The sequence below is a fragment of the Zalophus californianus genome, chromosome 10 (genome assembly GCF_009762305.2).
Source record: "Zalophus californianus isolate mZalCal1 chromosome 10, mZalCal1.pri.v2, whole genome shotgun sequence".
NCBI lineage: Eukaryota > Metazoa > Chordata > Mammalia > Carnivora > Otariidae > Zalophus > Zalophus californianus.
Window position 1 is genome coordinate 48,275,022 of NC_045604.1, and position 18,080 is coordinate 48,293,101.

At 43.6% G+C, this 18,080-nt stretch overlaps 1 protein-coding gene across 4 annotated transcripts in view; it reads left to right on the plus strand.

Annotated features, from left to right (window-relative positions):
- The first annotated feature begins 16,193 nt into the window (after window positions 1-16,193).
- The window catches only part of ABL2 (ABL proto-oncogene 2, non-receptor tyrosine kinase), a 115,244-nt gene continuing 113,357 nt past the window's right edge, over window positions 16,194-18,080 (plus strand). For all 4 annotated transcript variants that reach the window (XM_027610727.2, XM_027610729.2, XM_027610733.2 and 1 more), the window contains exon 1: window positions 16,194-16,619. In XM_027610727.2, coding sequence (XP_027466528.2) covers window positions 16,463-16,619 — 157 coding nt within the window. In that variant the 5' untranslated portion in view covers window positions 16,194-16,462. The remainder of the gene's footprint in view (window positions 16,620-18,080) is intronic.

Below are 18,080 nucleotides of genomic sequence, written 5' to 3' on the forward strand. Positions count from 1 at the left end.
GGGACTCGATCCGGGGACTCCAGGATCATGACCTGAGCCAAAGGCAGTCGCTTAACCAACTGAGCCACCCAGGGGCCCTCTTTTTTTTTTTTTTTTTTTAAGATTTTATTTATTTACTTGAGAGGGGGGTGGAGAGCACAGAGGGAGAGTGAGAGGGAGAAGCAGGCTCCCCGCTGAGCAGGGGATCCCAGGACCCTGAGATCATGACCTGAGCCGAAGGCAGACGCTTAACGACTGAGCCACCCAGGCGTCCCTATTTTTTATTTTTTAAACAAATAATATGCAACTTAACTCCATCCTAAGAATTTAAAGTATTGTAGGACATAGATTAAATAGTGAAAGTTGTCCTTTAACTGCCCCCAATTGTTAGAAGTGATGATTTGATCTGTGTTTATATTGTGAAACAATTACCATAATAAGGTTAGTTAACACATCCATAAAACACACACACACACACACACACATCCATCACTTCACATAGTTCCTGTTCCTTGTGTAGGTGTATGTGATCCTTTTTAAAAAAGCAACATTGAGGGTACGTGTGTGCCTCAGGGGGTTAAGCATCTGCCTTTGGCTCAGGTCATGATCTCAGGGTCCTGGGATTGAGCCCCACGTTGGGCTCCTTGCTCAGCAGGAAAGCCTGCTTCTCCCTCTGCTTGTGCTCTCTCTCTCTCTCTCTCTCTGTCAAATAAATAAATGAATTACTTTTAAAAATAGGTGGTGTAATTCTGCGTGTAAAAATCTTAAAAAAAATAAAAGCAACGTTGAGATCATACTGTGTATAAATGGTTTTTGAATTTTGTTTTACTTCATTCCAAAGTAAAAAATGTACTTTACATTACAATCCAGTTATGTACACGTGTGCATGCCCACCTGTGCCTGCACACATACACTAATATCTGATTTTTAAAAAATTCAGGAAACAACACTTACTTTTGTAATGTACTCATATTTTCTAGTCTGGTCTATATCCATTTCTTTGTTTGTTTAAGCACTATGCCGACAGAGGGGCGACTCAGGATATCTTGTCTGAGCCCCGGCAGGGTAGAAGGAGAATCCGTATTGGAAGGACAGCCAGCCAGTGGGGTGGGGGTGAGTCAGAGTTCAAGTGGGCTAAGGACAGCATCTTTGTGGAGCAACAGCCTTGCATGAACTGTCAGAACCCGAATAGCATCAGAAGAGCAACCATGTGGAAGGGTGGCCCAGTCTGAGGTGACAGAGCCTAAACTTCATGAGGAGAGTACCCACGTAAGGGAGGAAGCAGCGGCACTCACGGGAGATCTATTACATACAAGGGGCATGGTCAAAGAAATAAATATAGTCAGAAAATCAACCAGGTTTCTTACTAGCAGAGAATGGACTTACCTGTTATAGAAAGGGAAAGAACTAAAAGGAATCCTATAGTGTTGCATTATAATGGAAGGCTTTAGTATATTCAGAACAGACTACTTCATTTATGAGACCCTGTGCAAAATGGAAACATGGGGTCCCTCGTTCAGAATTAAGAATCTCAAGATGGGGGCACCTGGGTGACTCAGTCATTAAGCGTCTGCCTTTGGTTCAGGTCATGATCCCAGGGTCCTGGGATTGAGCCCCGCATCAGGCTCCCTGCTCAGCGGGAGGCCTGCTTCTCCCTCTCCCACGCTCCCTGCTTGTGTTCCCTCTCTCGCTGTCTCTCTCTCTGTCAAATAAATAACTAAAATCTTAAAAAAAAAAAGAATTTCAAGATGGTCGGCGTTAGCAACATAGTTATGGATATGTCTCCTCAGGCAAAGGAAACAAAAATAAACTATTAGGACTACACCAAAATAAAAAGCTTTGTCACAGCAAAAGAAACCATCAACAAAACTGAAAGACAACCTACTGAATGGCAGAGGATATTTGCAAATGACATATCTGATAAGGGATTAATATCCAAAAAGGGTAAAAAACCTATACAACTCAACCAAATAGTAATAATAATAATAATCTGATTAAAAATGGGCAGAGGACTTGAATAGACATTTTTCCAAAGAAGGCATATTGATGGCCAACAAACACATGAAAAGATGCATTAGGGAAATACAAATCAAAACCACCCAATGAGATATCACCTCCCACCTGTCTGAATGGCTAGAATCAAAAAGACAAGAAATGACAAATGTTGGCAAGGATGTGGAGAAAAGGAAACCCTCAGGGCACCTGGCTGGCTCAGTCGGTAGAGCATGTGACTCTTGATCTTGGGGTCATGAGTCCGCGCACCATGTTGGGTGTAGAGATTACTTAAAATAAATAAATAAAATTTTAAAAACTAAATTAATTTTAAAAAATGAAAAGAATAAAAAATATAAATAAATAAACAAGTAAATAGAAGAATTTCGAGATGGTGAGAGCCAAGTTTTTATTTATTATTTTTATTTTTTTTAAAGATTTTATTTATTTGACAGAGAGACACAGCGAGAGAGGGAACACAAGCAGGGGGAGTGGGAGAGGGAGAAGCAGGCTTCCCGTGGAGCAGGGAGCCTGATGCGGGGCTCATTCCTACGACCCTGGGATCATGACCTGAGCCGAAGGCAGATGCTTAACGACTGAGCCACCCAGGCGCCCCTATTTTTATTTTTTTAAAGATTTTATTTATTTATTTGACAGAGAGAGATACAGTGAGAGAAGGAACACAAGGGAGAGGGAGAAGCAGGCTTCCCGCTCAGCAGGGAGCCCGATGTGGGGCTCGATCCCAGGACCCTGGGATCATGACCCGAGCCGAAGGCAGATGCTTAATGACTGAGCCACCCAGGCACCCCGAGAGCTGAGTTCTCATTAAACCAGGTTCTAAGTGCAGAGTACTATGTCACTACAGGTCTGATGCCCCTGATGACAGCCCCCGGTGTTTTCATGGTGTTTCTATTTATATAGATGGAAATGTACATCTATATTTATTTACAATTATGAAATGTGATATATAATTTAAAATATATAATGTTCCTTGCTTTTATCCATGAAAATATGTGAGATTAGCAACACTCCAAAAGCAGTAGCACCTCTAGTGCCTAGATTTTGGCTTCTGAATACCATCTTCTACTGAGAGGAACCAGAGCTCCTTGAAGAAATGATCTGAAACGGATTTGGAGCAGGAAAATAGCTGACTCTGGGCTGTGCCAGAAGAATGGTGAGATGTGTCCAAAGTGTACAAGGGCTCACTCAAATGCACTCTCATTTCCAAATCTGGGAAATTTGAGTGTCGAAATAAGCAGTTGTTTGAGTCTGGCGGGGAGACTGCTTCTCCCTCTCCTGCTCCGCCTGCTTGTGTTCTCTCTCTCATTGTCTCTCTCTCTGTCAAATAAATTTTAAAAATATTAAAAAAATAACAAAAACTTAAATGCATGCATATATAGGCACAAAGGAAAAAAACTGAAAGGAAAACCACCAAAAATATTTATATCTGAATGGGGAGATTGTAGACAACATTGTCATTCTTCTTTATAATTTTCCACATTTTCCAAATCTCCTAAAATGAAAATGTATTACTCTGACAGATTTCTACTTAACTTTTCAAAAGAAATATGTTTGAGGGGGCACCCGGCTGGCTCAGTCGGTAGGGCATGCGACTCTTGATCTTGGGCTTGTAAGTTTGAGCCCCATGTTGGGTGTAGAGATTACTTTTTTTTTTTAAAAGATTTTTATTTATTTATTATTTATTTGAGAGAGAGAGAGAGTGAAAGAGGGAGAGCCCAAGAGGGGGTAGGGTCAGAGGGAGAAGCAGACTGAGCTTAACAAACTGAGCCACCCAGGCGCCCGGGTATAGAGATTACTTAAGAATAAAATCTTTAAGAAAAAAAAGAAATATATTTTAAAATTATTTGTAGAATTGTAGAATATATAGAAAATAGGGATTTCTAATGTTCTATTTTATTTAATAAATATTTAATGAGCATTTTGTGTATACCAGGCACTGTACTAGTTGCTAGCGAATGAGACTGGTGAATGAGACTGACCCTCTTCTTGCCCTCATAGAGCTTAGAATCTAGTTAGGAAGACAGATAATAAACAAGTCATTACAATAATGTGGGATGTTTGGTAGGGAATAAGAAGTTGCTATGGAAACACACAGTGGTGTGAAAGTGAGGTAATCTAACCTAGACCAGGGGTTGGGAAGTCCTCCCAAGGGAAGACTGGGCCTAAGAGCTAAGTAGTAATTAGCCAGGCATCCTGGAAAGGGAACTATATTTTAGCAGAGGGAACATTGAGAAATAAATTCAGCTTGCTTCTTTTGCAGAAAGCAGTCTCAAGAGATATGGTTAGGAAGCTGGAGAGGAAGCAAGGAAGCTAAGGAAGGCCTGGCAAGGCATCCGTAAGGAAAACATGTGAAAATGTCTTTGCAGCTCCTTCATCAGCACTTGGAGCTTTTCTCAGTAGCTCAGTGGAAAATACAGCAGTTCCTGAAACCAATAAACTAGTCACTTGCCCACTAAAGGAAAGCACTTATAAAGGAAGGCACTTATATTTACAATAAAGGACTGCGGGATTTTCAGCTCTCTCTCTTTTTTTTTTTAAAGATTTTATTTATTTATTTGAGAGAGAGAGAGAGAGAGAGAGTGCACATGAGAGGGGGAGGGTCAGAGGGAGAAGCAGACTCCCCGCTGAGCAGGGAGGCCGATGTGGGACTCGATCCTGGGACTCCAGGATCATGACCTGAGCCGAAGGCAGTTGCTTAACCAACTGAGCCACCCAGGCGCCCCTCTCTCTTTTTTTTTAAGTCTTCATTTATTGCTAAAGCTTTCTCTTTAATTGTGAGGAAGGTTATTACTGATCATTTCAAAACATTAACACGCTGGGAAAGGTCCAAATGATGCACAACTTATTTGCTTTACTGAAATTGTTCTCCAATTTACCAATTGTGTATAAGTAATTTGCATTAAATAAACATGGTTGTAGCAGAGCATTTGCATTGATTGTATTGGTTAGGATTATGACAGAAAATCAGCTTAAGCTGGCTGAAGCAAAAAATAGATTATAAAGATAAATGCTTGGTTTTCTCCCTGCATGCCAGTTCCCTCTTCTTCTCTACTCCAAATATGGGAAACATGGCTGCCAAAATATTTTGTTCTTTACATCTCATGGTCCAGGTTCTCGAAGAGGGGCTGGCCTCTCAATTTCAATGCCAAAATTTGGGGGGAAGGATTGTAATCAGTCAAGCTTGAGTCAGCTGACCATCCCTAGACCAATCTCCTGTGGCTGTTCTAGGAGCTTCACATATATTAACTCCTCATCCAACTCTTGAAAATAGATGTTATTATTAACTTCATATTATAGGTAAAGAAACAGAGAGAAGTTTTCAGAAAGAGGCATAAACATAGTAGCAAATGCTGAAGTTCATCCAAACAAGATGGTAGCAGGCCTGGTTATCAACACTACATTCCTTCCTCTGGGAACTCTTCCCCAATACCCTGCCCGGGGAGGCTTTCATATTGTTTTGTGACTTGTGGGTTTTTTTTTTTTCCCAGTATACTTTGGATCTTCCTAAGCCCTTACATATATACCTATTTTATCCTCCTCTAAAAAAAAAAAAAAAAAAAACAGGGCTTAGCATTACATTAACTATTTACATATTGGTAGAAAGTTAGTCGCTTTCAATTTCCCACTATTAAAAACAATATTGTGGGGGTGCCTGGGTGGCTCAGTAGTTAAGCGTCTGCCATCGGCTCAGGTCATGATCCCAGGGTCCTGGGATCGAGCCCCACATTGGGCTCCCTGCTCCGCGGGAAGCCTGTTTCTCCCTCTCCCACTCCCCCTGCTTGTGTTCACTCTCTCGCTGTGTCTTTCTCTGTCAAATAAATAAATAAAATCTTAAAAAACCAAACAATATTGTGGGTTTTGGTGGCTCAGTTGGTTAAGCGTCTGCCTTTGGCTGAGGTCATGATCCCAGGATCCTTGCTCAGCGGGGAGCCTGCTTCTCCCTCTGCCTGCCATACCGCCTGCTTGGGCTCTCTCTCTCTTTCTCTCTCTTTGACAAATAAATACATAAAATCTTTAAAAACAAACAAACAGGGGTGCCTGGGTGGCTCAGTCGGTTAAGCATCTGCTTTTGGCTCAGGTCATGATCCCAGAGTCCTGGAATCGAGCCCACATCGGGCTCCCTGCTTCTCCCTCTCCCACTCCCCCTGCTTGTGTTCTTGCTCTCGCTGTCTCTCTCTGTCAAATAAATAAATAAAATCTTAAAATAAAATAAAATAAAAGCAAACAATACTGTGACCATACTTGAACATGTATCTTTGTGTACATATAAAATTTGTAGGGGGCTCCTGGGTGGCTCAGTTGGTTAAGCGACTGCCTTCGGCTCAGGTCATGATCCTGGAGTCCTGGGATCGAGTCCCACATCGGGCTCCCTGTTCAGCGGGGAGTCTGCTTCTCCCTCTGACCCTCTTCCCTCTCGTGCTCTCTATCTCTCATTCTCTCTCTCTCAAATAAATAAATAAAATCTTTGAAAAAAAATTTGTAGGAATTTTGGATATATGGATTGATATACTGTGTATATATACTGAGTGTACGTAATAATAGATTCTGCTAAATCGTTCACCAAAGATGTGTTCCAGATTATACATGGACCAGTTTGTCATTCTTCACACTAACCTCAACAACTCTAAACAGATAGCTTCTAAAAACTAGGGTACAGAGGGGTGCCTGGATGGCTCAGTTGGTTAAGCGTCTGCCTTCGGCTCAGGTCATGATCTCAGGGTCTTGGGATCGAGCCCCACATCGGGCTCCCTGCTCAGTGGGGAGTCTGCTTCTCCCTCTGCCTCTGCCCTTCCCCCTGCTTCTGCTCTCTCTCTCTTTCTCTCTCAAATAAATAAAGTCTTAAAGAAACAAACAACTAGGGTACAGATAAGGGTGATTCCTTCTAATCCAGCATGTCAGTTAGGCTTCTTAGAGAGGGTGACTCCTAAGCTGAGTCTTAAAAAAACAAATAGGAGTTAGGCAGCAAAAGAAGTGTAAAATGGATTAAAATCTTAAAGGATGGAGGTTATCGATAATCTGGAGCAACTAAAACTCTTTCACACTATTTGTGGGAGTATAAATTGGTAAAAGCACTTTGGAATATTAGATAGTATCTAGTTCTCACTTAGTCCTAAGTTCTAGGTAAATATCTAACAAAATGCTAATCTATGGTCACCAGAAGACACGTACTAGGATATTAATAACAGCAGTATTTATAATAGCCCCAAATGAAAACTACACAAATGTTCATCAATAGTAGAATGGTTAAATAAGGTATAACATAGCCTCATACAGTGGAATACTATACAGCAATGAAAAAGAACCTACAAGTATATGGGGTGCCTGTCTTGGTCTTGATCTTGGGGTCATGGATTCAAGCTCCACATTAGGCCTAGAGCTTACTTAAAAAATAAATAACCTACAAGTATAAACAAAAATAGAAATGAATCACACATACATTATATTGGGTAAAAGATGTCAGACACAAAAGATTACATATTGGGGCGCCTGGGTGGCTCAGTTGGTTAAGTGACTGCCTTCGGCTCAGGTCATGATCCTGGAGTCCCGGGATCGAGTCCCACATCGGGCTCCCTGCTCGGCAGGGAGTGTGCTTCTCCCTCTGACCCTCTTCCCTCTCGTGCTCTCTATCTCTCATTCTCTCAAATAAATAAATAAAATCTTGGGGCACCTGGGTGGCTCAGTCGTTAAGCGTCTGCCTTTGGTTCAGGTCATGGTCCCAGGGTCCTGGGATGGAGTCCCACATCGGGCTCCCTGCTCAGTGGGAAGCCTGCTTCTCCCTCTCCCACTCCCCCTGCTTGTGTTCCCTCTCTCACTGTGTCTCTCTCTGTAAAATAAATAAATTAAAAAAAATCTTAAAAATAAATAAATAAATAAAATCTTAAAGAAAAAGATTACATAGTGTATGATTCCATCATATAAAGTACAAAAACATGAAAAAATTAACCTATCCTATTAAAGTCAGAAGATTTGTTACCTTTGTGGAGTGGGGAGGGTATGGGTGAAGACTGGGAGAGGACATGAGAGTGCTTCTGGGGTGCTGTTAATGTTATGCTTCTGGATTTGGATGCTGACGACATGGATGTGTTTTGTTTGTGAAATTCATCAAGTAGTAAGCGTGCGTGTGCACTTTCCTGTATAAAGATTATGCTTCAATAAAAAGATGGAAATAAAGGAAGAGATAATTGACTTGCAAGGCAGAGGTAACAGCCTAAGCTCAGGCACAGAGGCTTGATGGGTTCATGCAGGAGTAGCCCATGGTATGGATGGAGAAGGTGGCCTGGGAATAAGAAAGGGGCAGAGGAAATGTATGTGTTAGTGGCAATAAAACTGGCCTTGTTCCCTTCTGATTCTAAGAATCTATGCTTTTATGATTAGCCTAAGGTTACATAGTTAATTATAAAAAAGGATAAGACCCCATGGAAGATTGAAAACATGGCTATAATATTTTGCTAATCTTCCTATTAAGGCCTGGGGTCTCTTTACCCATTCTTTAAGTCTGGGCTGGCTTTGTGACTTACTTTGATTAATGGAATGGGTGGAAATGGTGTTGTGAGAGTCTTGGAGCCTAAGCCTCAAGAGATTTTGCAGCTTATAGTCATGCTGTCTTAGAATCCTGAGACCAACCACCATGCTATGAGGAAGCTCCGTGTTATGGGTTGAGTATTTTTTCCCGAAGTTCGTATGTTGAAGTCTTCACTCCCAGTACCTCACGATGTGAATTCATTTGGAGATAGAGTCTGTAGGGAGGCAGTCAGGTTAAAATCAGGTCATTAGGAAAGGCCCTTATCTGATAGGACTGATGTCCTTAAAAAGGGGGGAGATTTCGATGTAGACAGAGGCAGAAAGAACAGCAAGCATGTGAAGGTGCAGGCAGAAGGGGGGTGCTGCTTCTCCATACCAGAGATTACCAGCAAACCGCCAGAAGCCAGGAGACAGGCAGAGAACAGATTCTTTCTCATAGCCTTCAGAATCAACCCTGCTGACACTGGTGGCATCATCGGAGTTCCAGCCTACCGAACTGTGAGAAAATGAATTTCTGGGGGCGCCTGGGTGGCTCAGACGGTTAAGCGTCTGCCTTCGGCTCAGGTCATGGTCCCAGGGTCCTGGGATCGAGCCCCGCATCGGGCTCCTGCTTGGCGGGGAGCCTGCTTCTCCCTCTCCCACTCCCCCCTGCTTGTGTTCCCTCTCTCGCTGTGTGTCTGTCTCTGTCAAATAAATAAATAAAAAATCTTTAAAAAAAAAAAAAAGAAAATGAATTTCTGTTGCGTAAGTCACTGGGGCTGTGGTATGTTGTTACCGTAGCCCTAGCAAACCAATACACCTCTTACTCTCTAAGGTTAGATTGTTTATCTCGGTTTGCTAGTGTTGCCATAACAAAGTACCTCAGACTGGGAGAGTTAAACAACAGACATTAATTTTGTCAAAGTTCAGGAGGCTAAAAAGATGAGACTGAGGTTTCGGTAAGGTTGGCTTCTTCCAAGACCTCTCCTTGGTTTGTAGATAGCCATGTTCTCCTCATGTCTTCACGTGGTCTTCCCCTGTGCAGGTTGTGTCCAAACTTCCTCTCCGTATAAGGACATGGGTCATATCAGAATAGGGGCCACCCTAATGACCTCATTTTAACTTAATCACCTCTTTAAAATCCTATCTTCAAATAGAGTCATAAACTTCAACCTTTGAATTTGGGGGAGGGCACAGTTCAGCCCATAAGAAGCCAGATGGAGGAGAACTGAGACACTAACTAACAGTGGCACCAACTGCCAGTATGTGAATGAGGCCAAGGTGAACATTCCAGCCCAGCTGACCCTTCCTCTGAGTGCTGTCACATGAGTGAGCTGAGGTGCCTTTAGCAGAACTGGCCAGCAGTCTATAGAATTGCAAGGAGTAATAAATCACTGTTGTTCTAAGCCCTAGGTTTGGGGATGGTTTGTTATGCAACTGAAATGGCATGTATGTAGGGGGGCCTGGGTGGCTCAGTCGCTTATGCGTCTGCCTTCGGCTCAGGTCATGATCCCAGGGTCCTGGGATCGAGCCCCGCATTGGGCTCCCAGCTCAGCGGGGAGCTGCTTCTCCTTCTCCCTTGTACTGTCTGTTGCCATCTCTCTCTCTCTCTCTCTCTCTCTCTCAAATAAATAAATAAATAAAATCTTAAAAAAACAGAAACAATGTGTTTGTGTATTGAGCAGTTGAGGGTCTGCCTTCAGCTCAGGTCATGATCTCAGGGTCCTGGGATCGAGGACCCAATTAAAACAATGTGTATAGTGACACATAGGTTCTTTTTTTTTTTAAAGATTTTATTTATTTATTTGAGAGAGAGAGAATGAGAAATAGAGAGCACGAGAGGGAAGAGGGTCAGAGGGAGAAGCAGAGTCCCTGCTGAGCAGGGAGCCCGATGCGGGACTCGATCCCAGGACTCCAGGATCATGACCTGAGCCGAAGGCAGTCGCTTAATCAACTGAGCCACCCAGGTGCCCGCGACACATAGGTTCTAAACCAATTCCACCACACTACAGTTACTGATGGGCTACATGTCAAATGGATTGTTCAGTCAGCTATTCATTGTTACCAGAGAAAAGGAGGGAGTACTAATTTATTAATTTACAATGAATAGATGTTATTACTGCTAGTAACATTTTATATAGCACTTTGCTAATTGAAAGAGTCTCTTTAATAATTTATAAAGTTTTTTAATCAAAGAAATATTGAATCATAGACCCTTGGGGCTAAAAAAAACCCCAAAAACCAAGAGGTCATTTAATCCAACTCCTTATCTTCAAAGAGAATGACTTACTCTCTCCCAGCCAGATAAGAATCCTTCTCCTCTTCATTGTCATCCAAAAAAACTTTTAAAGTGTCGATCTATAAATGGAACTGTATTTGGCACTGTGCAGGCCCTTAAAGATTTAATATAAGAACAATGCAGAGACAAACCACACATAAATCTAAAGTACTGCATGCACAAACAGCTTAAAAGGAATGGATAAAAAAGATGTGATACACACACACACACACACACACACACACACACACACACACACACACACGGGAATATCATTCGGCCATGAGAAAGAATAAGATCCTGTCATTTGCAACAACATAAATTGCAACCTTGAGGACATTATGCTAAGTGAAATAAGTCAGACAGACAAGGACAAATACTGTGTGTCACTTAAATGTGGAATCTAAAAAAGTCAAAACTTGGGGCACTTACTGGCTCAGTCCTTGATTTAGGGGTCGTGAGTTCGAGCTCCATGTTGGGTATAGAGATTAGTTAAAAATAAAATCTTTAAAAAATAATAAAGTAAAAATAAAAAAGCCAAACCCATAGAAACAGAAACTAGAATGGTGCTTAGCAGCGTTTGGAGTAGGGGGAAATGGAGAGATGTTGGCCAAAGGATACAAACATCCAATTTGGGGATAAGCTCTGGGGATCTAACGCACAGCATGGTGATTATACCTAATAATACTGTACTATATACTTGAAAGTTGCTAAAACAGTAGATCTATTTTTTTAAAGATTTTATTTATTTATTCATGAGAGACAGAGGGAGAGAGAGAGAGACAGAGAAGCAGAGGGAGAAGAAGGCTCCCAAGGAGCAGGGAGCCTGATGTGGGACTTGATCCCAGCACCCTGGGATCATGACCTGAGCCAAAGGCAGACACTTAACCATCTGAGCCACCCAGGCGCCCTAAAAGAGTAGACCTTAAATGTTCTCACCACAAAAACGGTTATTATACGATGTGGTGGAGGTGTTAACTAAAGCTATGGTGGTAATCATTTTGCAAAATATGTGTGTCAAATCACGACATTGTACAACTTAAACCACATGTTGTATGTCAATTATATCTCAATAAAGCTGGGGAAAAAAGGAAAAAGGCTACATATAAAATGACATTTTTTTCTTCCAATTTATCTACATAAATATTTTTAGCCTGTGTGGATAATATAAACAAAGATAAACATAACTAGACAAGCATATACATGAATACAAGTAGTAAAAGAAAAGATTTGGGGAAACATGACAGTTCTCAAATATTTGAAGGGCGGTTGTGTAGAAGAAAGGTTAGATTTGTTTTGTTTAGCTACTGGGTAGAACTAGGACCAGGGTGAGACAGGTAGAAGTTTCAAGGAGGCATGTGTCAGTTCATTTTTAGAATGAACTTTTTAGCAATTAGAACTCCTTAAGGGCGCCTGGGTGGCTCAGTCGGCTGAGTGTCTGCCTTGGGCTCAGGTCATATCTCATGGTCCTGGGACTGAGCCCAGCAGGCGTCTGGCTCCCTATTCAGCTGGGAGGCTGCTTCTCCCTCCCCCACTTCCCCCCTGCTCATTCTCTCTCTCTCTTTATTTTATTTTTAAAGATTTTATTTATTCATTTGAAATAGAAAGAGAAAGAGCATGAGTGGGGGGCAGGGAGAGGGAGAAGCAGGCTCCCCACTGAGCAGGGAGCTGAACGCCCGCTGGGCTCAGCCCCAGGACCCTAAGATCATGACCTGAGCCCAAGGCAGACACTCAACCGACTGAACCACCCAGGTGTCCCTGTCTCTCTCTCTAAAAACAACAACAACAACAACAACTCCTCAAAATAAATGAGTTCCCTCACTGGAGTTATTGTCGAGGGAATTCCAGATTAGCCTAGGTGACCTCTAAGGTTCTTTCCAACCCTGTGATGCTGAGCCACATGTCAAAATTAAACACATTTACCGGCCTGGAAATGTAGACTGGTAAAAAGAGGGACCAGTGGAGATTGCAACACCCCCCCAGGCCCCTCCAATTACCTTAGAGGAAGGTAATTGAATGTTAAGGCAGAGAATTGTTACCAGCTGTGGTTGTTTTAGGTATGGGCCGGTAGAATCCAGGGAAACCACTAAGTATCTGTAGATGAGTCTGGGATTCTTTTATAAAGGAGGCAGGATTTTTTTTTTTTTTAAGATTTTATTTATTTGACAGAGAGAGAGAGAGAGAGCGAGAGCAGGAACACAAGCAGGGGGAGTGGGAGAGGGAGAAGCAGGCTTCCCGCAGAGCAGGAACCCCGATGCGGGGCTCGATCCCAGGACCCTGGGATCACGACCTGAGCCGAAGGCAGACACCCAACGACTGAGCCACACAGGCACCCCAAAGGAGGCAGGATTTGAGTAGAATTCTGAGTACTGTAAGAGGAGTCACTTGGGAGCCATATTATGGAGAATACGATTATTTCAAAAGTCGTAGCTAAGAAAGAAGATATCATGAAATAGGCTAATTGGATGAAACACACATGCCTGCCATAGGAGGGGTGGGGGTTTGAGGAACAAGAGATGACCCATATTAAGCAATTATAATCCAGGGTGTCCTAGAAAATAATTTTGAAGCAGGTGAAAAATTTGGACATTGTATATAATGAAGGGGAGGGGAAACACAGTCGTCAAAGAGATGAGAGAAAGAAATATTTTTGTTTTAGTGAGTTGCTTGGTACTAAAGGTGAGGAAGCTAGGAAGAAAAGGCTTATACAGCAGGAGAATCCAGCAAAGATGACCTGAATCTAAATGAACACTGTGTTCATACAGAGGTAGAAGAAGAAGTAGGTATGACAGACAATGTAAAAATGTGGCAATAGCCTAGAAACGCAGACTGATAAAGGGTTCAGTGAAGCGTTGCTCACACGTCCCTTGCTTCTGGAAATAGTGGTATTGCTCCTATCACAGGGAAGGTAAAGATGATAAGCATCTACGTCTTCAATGTGCCTTGTTAATGTTAGTGATATGTCTGTCTGATCTTTTATGCTAGCAGCTGGCTATCGGTTGGTTGAGGTTGTCCCTGGGCTACTGTGCACCATCCCTGCTACTTTTTCCCACCTGGTTTCTGCCCCTGCCTGGAGCTCACAGCTGCCCTCAGTTCACTTTGAGATGGTACTACTTGGGATTGTTTAAATGTTGTAATTGTTTTAAATGTTGAAATGTAATCCTCAGGTAAGTCACTATGCCTTCGTTATATTGAGATGAAATAATTTCCCATGCCTAATGAAATAGGTTTCTCCCTAGTCTATCACCATTCCCCATTCTTAAAGTTCCCATTTCACTTTGAAAATGAAAGAATGGAAAATACCTACAAGATAATGCATATATCCTAAATCGCCACTTATAGGATATTTGCTTTAGTCTAGATAGGATCTTAAGAATCAGTGGTAGAGGAATCTTCATATGCAAAACAAAGGTATTAGATAATAGTCCACATGTGCATAATCACGTAGGAATGACTAATAAAGTGATATATATATATTTTTAAAGATTTTATTTATTTATTTGAGAGAGAGAATGAGAGATAGAGAGCACGGGAGGGAAGAGGGTCAGAGGGAGAAGCAGACTCCCTGCTTGGCAGGAGGCCCGATGTGGGACTCGATCCCGGGACTCCAGGATCATGACCTGAGCCGAAGGCAGTTGCTTAACTAACTGAGCCACCCAGGCGCCCAACCAACTTAATTCTAACAACAGCCCTATCAGGTAGGTATTATTGTTATCACCATCACTTCATGGATGAGGACCTGACACACAAAAGGTTAAGTATTTGCCAAGAGCAAATACCCAATAAGTATCAGAGCCCAGTTTTTGAACTCAGTCTGGCTTCAGAGTCCCTGCCCTTAACTACTGTCCTGTACCCATCTACTATGTGCCATGCGTGAATTAGCAGAGAGGCCAGACTGTTATCCCCAAATTAATATTCTCTCAGATAATAAAAACCAAACAACAAACCAAATTCTAGCTGTATGATAACCTTTGTCCCTTGTAAATGATTTTTTTCCCCAGTAGTTGCAAACACTTTGGGAATTAAAAGGAAAAAAATATTTTAAACACAGGAAAACTTTGATCTAAATGGAAAATTCATATTCTATCTAGTGCTAAAGCATAGTGTTTCTGTTCCCTTTCTTGGGGGGGAGACTTTCAGTTATTTCTGGTTACACCCTGGATGGCAATGGAATAATTCCATAACGCTCTGATAGTAGTATCAATGTCAGTGGATGGTTCATCTAAGGTCACCCTGGTTCTATGAAAGATGTGTAAAGGACAGCTGCATCCACCTTTCCCCCCTGAACCTATCTTCCCAGTGGGTGTTTTGTTGCTTCTTTGCAAGGTCTCCCATCCTGTCTGCTTTAATTTTAAGCAAATTTTCAGTGTGGTACCTGTAATAACTGATACTTTTTATCAGGGAAATAGGGAGTGAAAGGAATAGAAAGAGAATAGTTATCAAGTTCCTTGAGAATTAAAAAAAAAACTGGGTCAATATTAAGATGCAAGAATGTGCAATGGGGCAATGCTTAGTGAATGTTTGTACATATGTATGTGTGTGCATGTTTAAAAAAACTGCTGTTTGAGTCACTCTCTTTAGACAATATAATGATGAGTAAGTTCTGACTCAGAAACAGAGTCAAAGAGAAATTTTCTTTTCCCCCTTTGTCATCAAAAGAAGACCTGACCCCGAGCACGGTATATAAAGCACACCAGTGCAAAGATTAGCTTTACTGTCAAGCATTGTAATGGTAACAGAAACACGTGGTTAGACGGTAAAAGAGTTCAAGAGGAATTCATGGTAATATAATATGAGGAATGGGGCCATAACTGCTTCTCCAATGAGACCGCAGAATACAGACAACGGAGGCGAGTGCAGTTTAACATCATGAAATAATTTCAAAAAATTACAATATAATAATAATGTACCTTTTTACTACCTTCATGTAAATTTTGTATAATCTTAGACTCTAGGCCTGCTGCTGACAATGGTATTAGAAGGGATTCTCCTGGGCGTTTCAGGGATCCTCACTTGGATGGCAAGTAGCAAATGACTTGTGCTTTCCTGTCTCAACCGGGCACCTGGGGCGCTCAGCGCAACTGACTGATTTGACAGGTGGAGGTGGGACAGGGCTTTAGACCGTCCAACTCCAAAAGGCGGTAGCTTGTAGCGCCGAAGCTGGGAGGGGTCGGCTAAGACGAAGTCAGACCTGGGAGGCCCAGGTGGCGCGAAGACACACAGGGACCGAAAGACCTGAAGGAGCGGTGGACGTGCCAAGGAGGTGGGCACTGGGGGGACCCACCCGGGGAGGAGGCGGGGGCGGCGCAGGCGGGGTGGGGCCGGGCCGGGGCGGGGCCGCGGGGAAGCCCTCCCTCCGAGTAGCGGAGGTGACTGGTCGGGTGGGGGGCGGGAGACGCTCTGTCCCACGCTCTCCCAGCGCTCGGTGGTTTAAAGATGGCGGCGGCGGCGGCTGCGGCGTTGGGGGCGCGGAGCCGCGGGAGGAGGAGGGAGAACGAGAATCTGTGAGTCGCTGAGAGGCAGCGCGGCGGCTGCTTTGAGGAGTCCGCGGAGCCGCCGGCGGCCCGACCGCTCGGGGCCAGGGCCTGGACTGGGAAGGAGAGGCCGGAGCAGCGCCGGGAACCTGAGGCCGGAGCCAAGGAGGAATGTGACCTGGGGTCGGTGTGGGCGCGGGAGTACGAGAGCGCAGGGATGGGGCAGCAGGTGGGCCGCGTCGGGGAGGCTCCGGGGCTTCAGCAGCCGCAACCTCGCGGGATCCGGGTGAGCAGTGCAGCCAGGCCCTCCGGCCGCAGGCGGGACCTGGCGGGGCGCACCACAGAGGCCGGCTTCAATGTCTTCACCCAGCATGGTGAGTGTGTCTGGGAGCTGGCGTGAGGGCGTGGGGGAGGCCGGGGGTGGGATTGGGGCGGGGTGGGAAGGAGACAGGCAGCTCTAGGGGGTCTAGGGGTGGCGGGGTGCCTGAGAGTGGGGGCGGAATCCGCTGCCATCTGGGCCAGTCACGGGAGGCGAGTCACACCCCTCCCCCCTCCCGTCTCCAGCCTGGCTGGCAGCTCCCGGGGGCGGAGAAGGAAAGAGAAGTGGTCTTAGGGACGGTGGATGGACTGTCCTCTACCCTGGGACAGACTGTGTGGCTTGGGGAAGATGGTAGGTAGTATCCCCAGGGGTGGCAAGGATGCTGGGAGGTGTGAGGTCAATCCAGTAGGTGTTAGTGTATCGGTCGTTAGCGAAGGGAACGAGTTGTGCCTCGAGGGATTTGGAAATAGGAACTGAATCTCAGGAGTTAGTGGCATATAAAGCATATACACGTATAACTCAGACTATGAGCAGTGTCAGAATAGTGAGCAGTGACTTGAAATACTCTAATACGGCAAAGATAAGGGTAGTATCTCAGCGCTTTTGAGACTCTCCCCCCCCCCCCCCGCCCCAAAACTGGAAATGAAAGGTATTGCCAGACTCCTGTGTTCTCTTTTGAGTAGGACGCAGTTCTGAGAAGCTGGCAGGGGTTAGAGGTTGGTGGGCATGGTTAGGACTTTGGACATGAACAAGAGTTTTCTTCCTACAGTGTGCATATGTACATAAATCTGTTTAGTTTGGAACCTATTACTTTGGCCTCATTATCAAGGTATTTTTAGAATGGTTGTCTCCGAGTTCTTTGATCATATCTTATCAGTAAAAGAGCACATACCCCAAGAATTCATTATCTGTTAATTATATATGTACTTGTTCTGCTGTACCAATATGTTATGTAACTTATAAATGCACACAGAAATAGAATTTAAAAGGGATGAGATGAAAAAATAAGTATAATGAGAGTTCTAATATATACTTTTTTTCCTGCAGCCCAGGGGATCCTTTCCGCTTCCTCTGAGCTGTACCCACACCACTTTTGAGACCACTTTTCTAGAGGAAGGAAGAGGAGAGAAGGAGGAAAAACAAAATTGACCTTCATGGGGTTGGGATACCATAAGACCTTAGGCTGAAGAGATAGTTATGACTTATATAGAGGCTGGATAGTTGAGGTTGGATGAGCGGTAGCAAACTGGAGTTTCACTAATAATAAAGGATAAAAGAGGGTGTTTATATTGCACAATGTAGGGAAGAGGAGGAAGAAAAAGAAGTGTGAACTATTTGTTAGAAATGGGAGTTTTGGAGGAAGTAATGATAGATGGTAGTATGCAAAGAAAGGTGAACTCAAGGAACTGTGGCTGCTAGCTAAGTTGTATCAGAGCTCTGGGTTTGGGCTTTGTGAATATGCTGAGTCGTTTCTAAATGGAGAAGATATAAGTGATTTGGGGCCATTCAGGTGTTA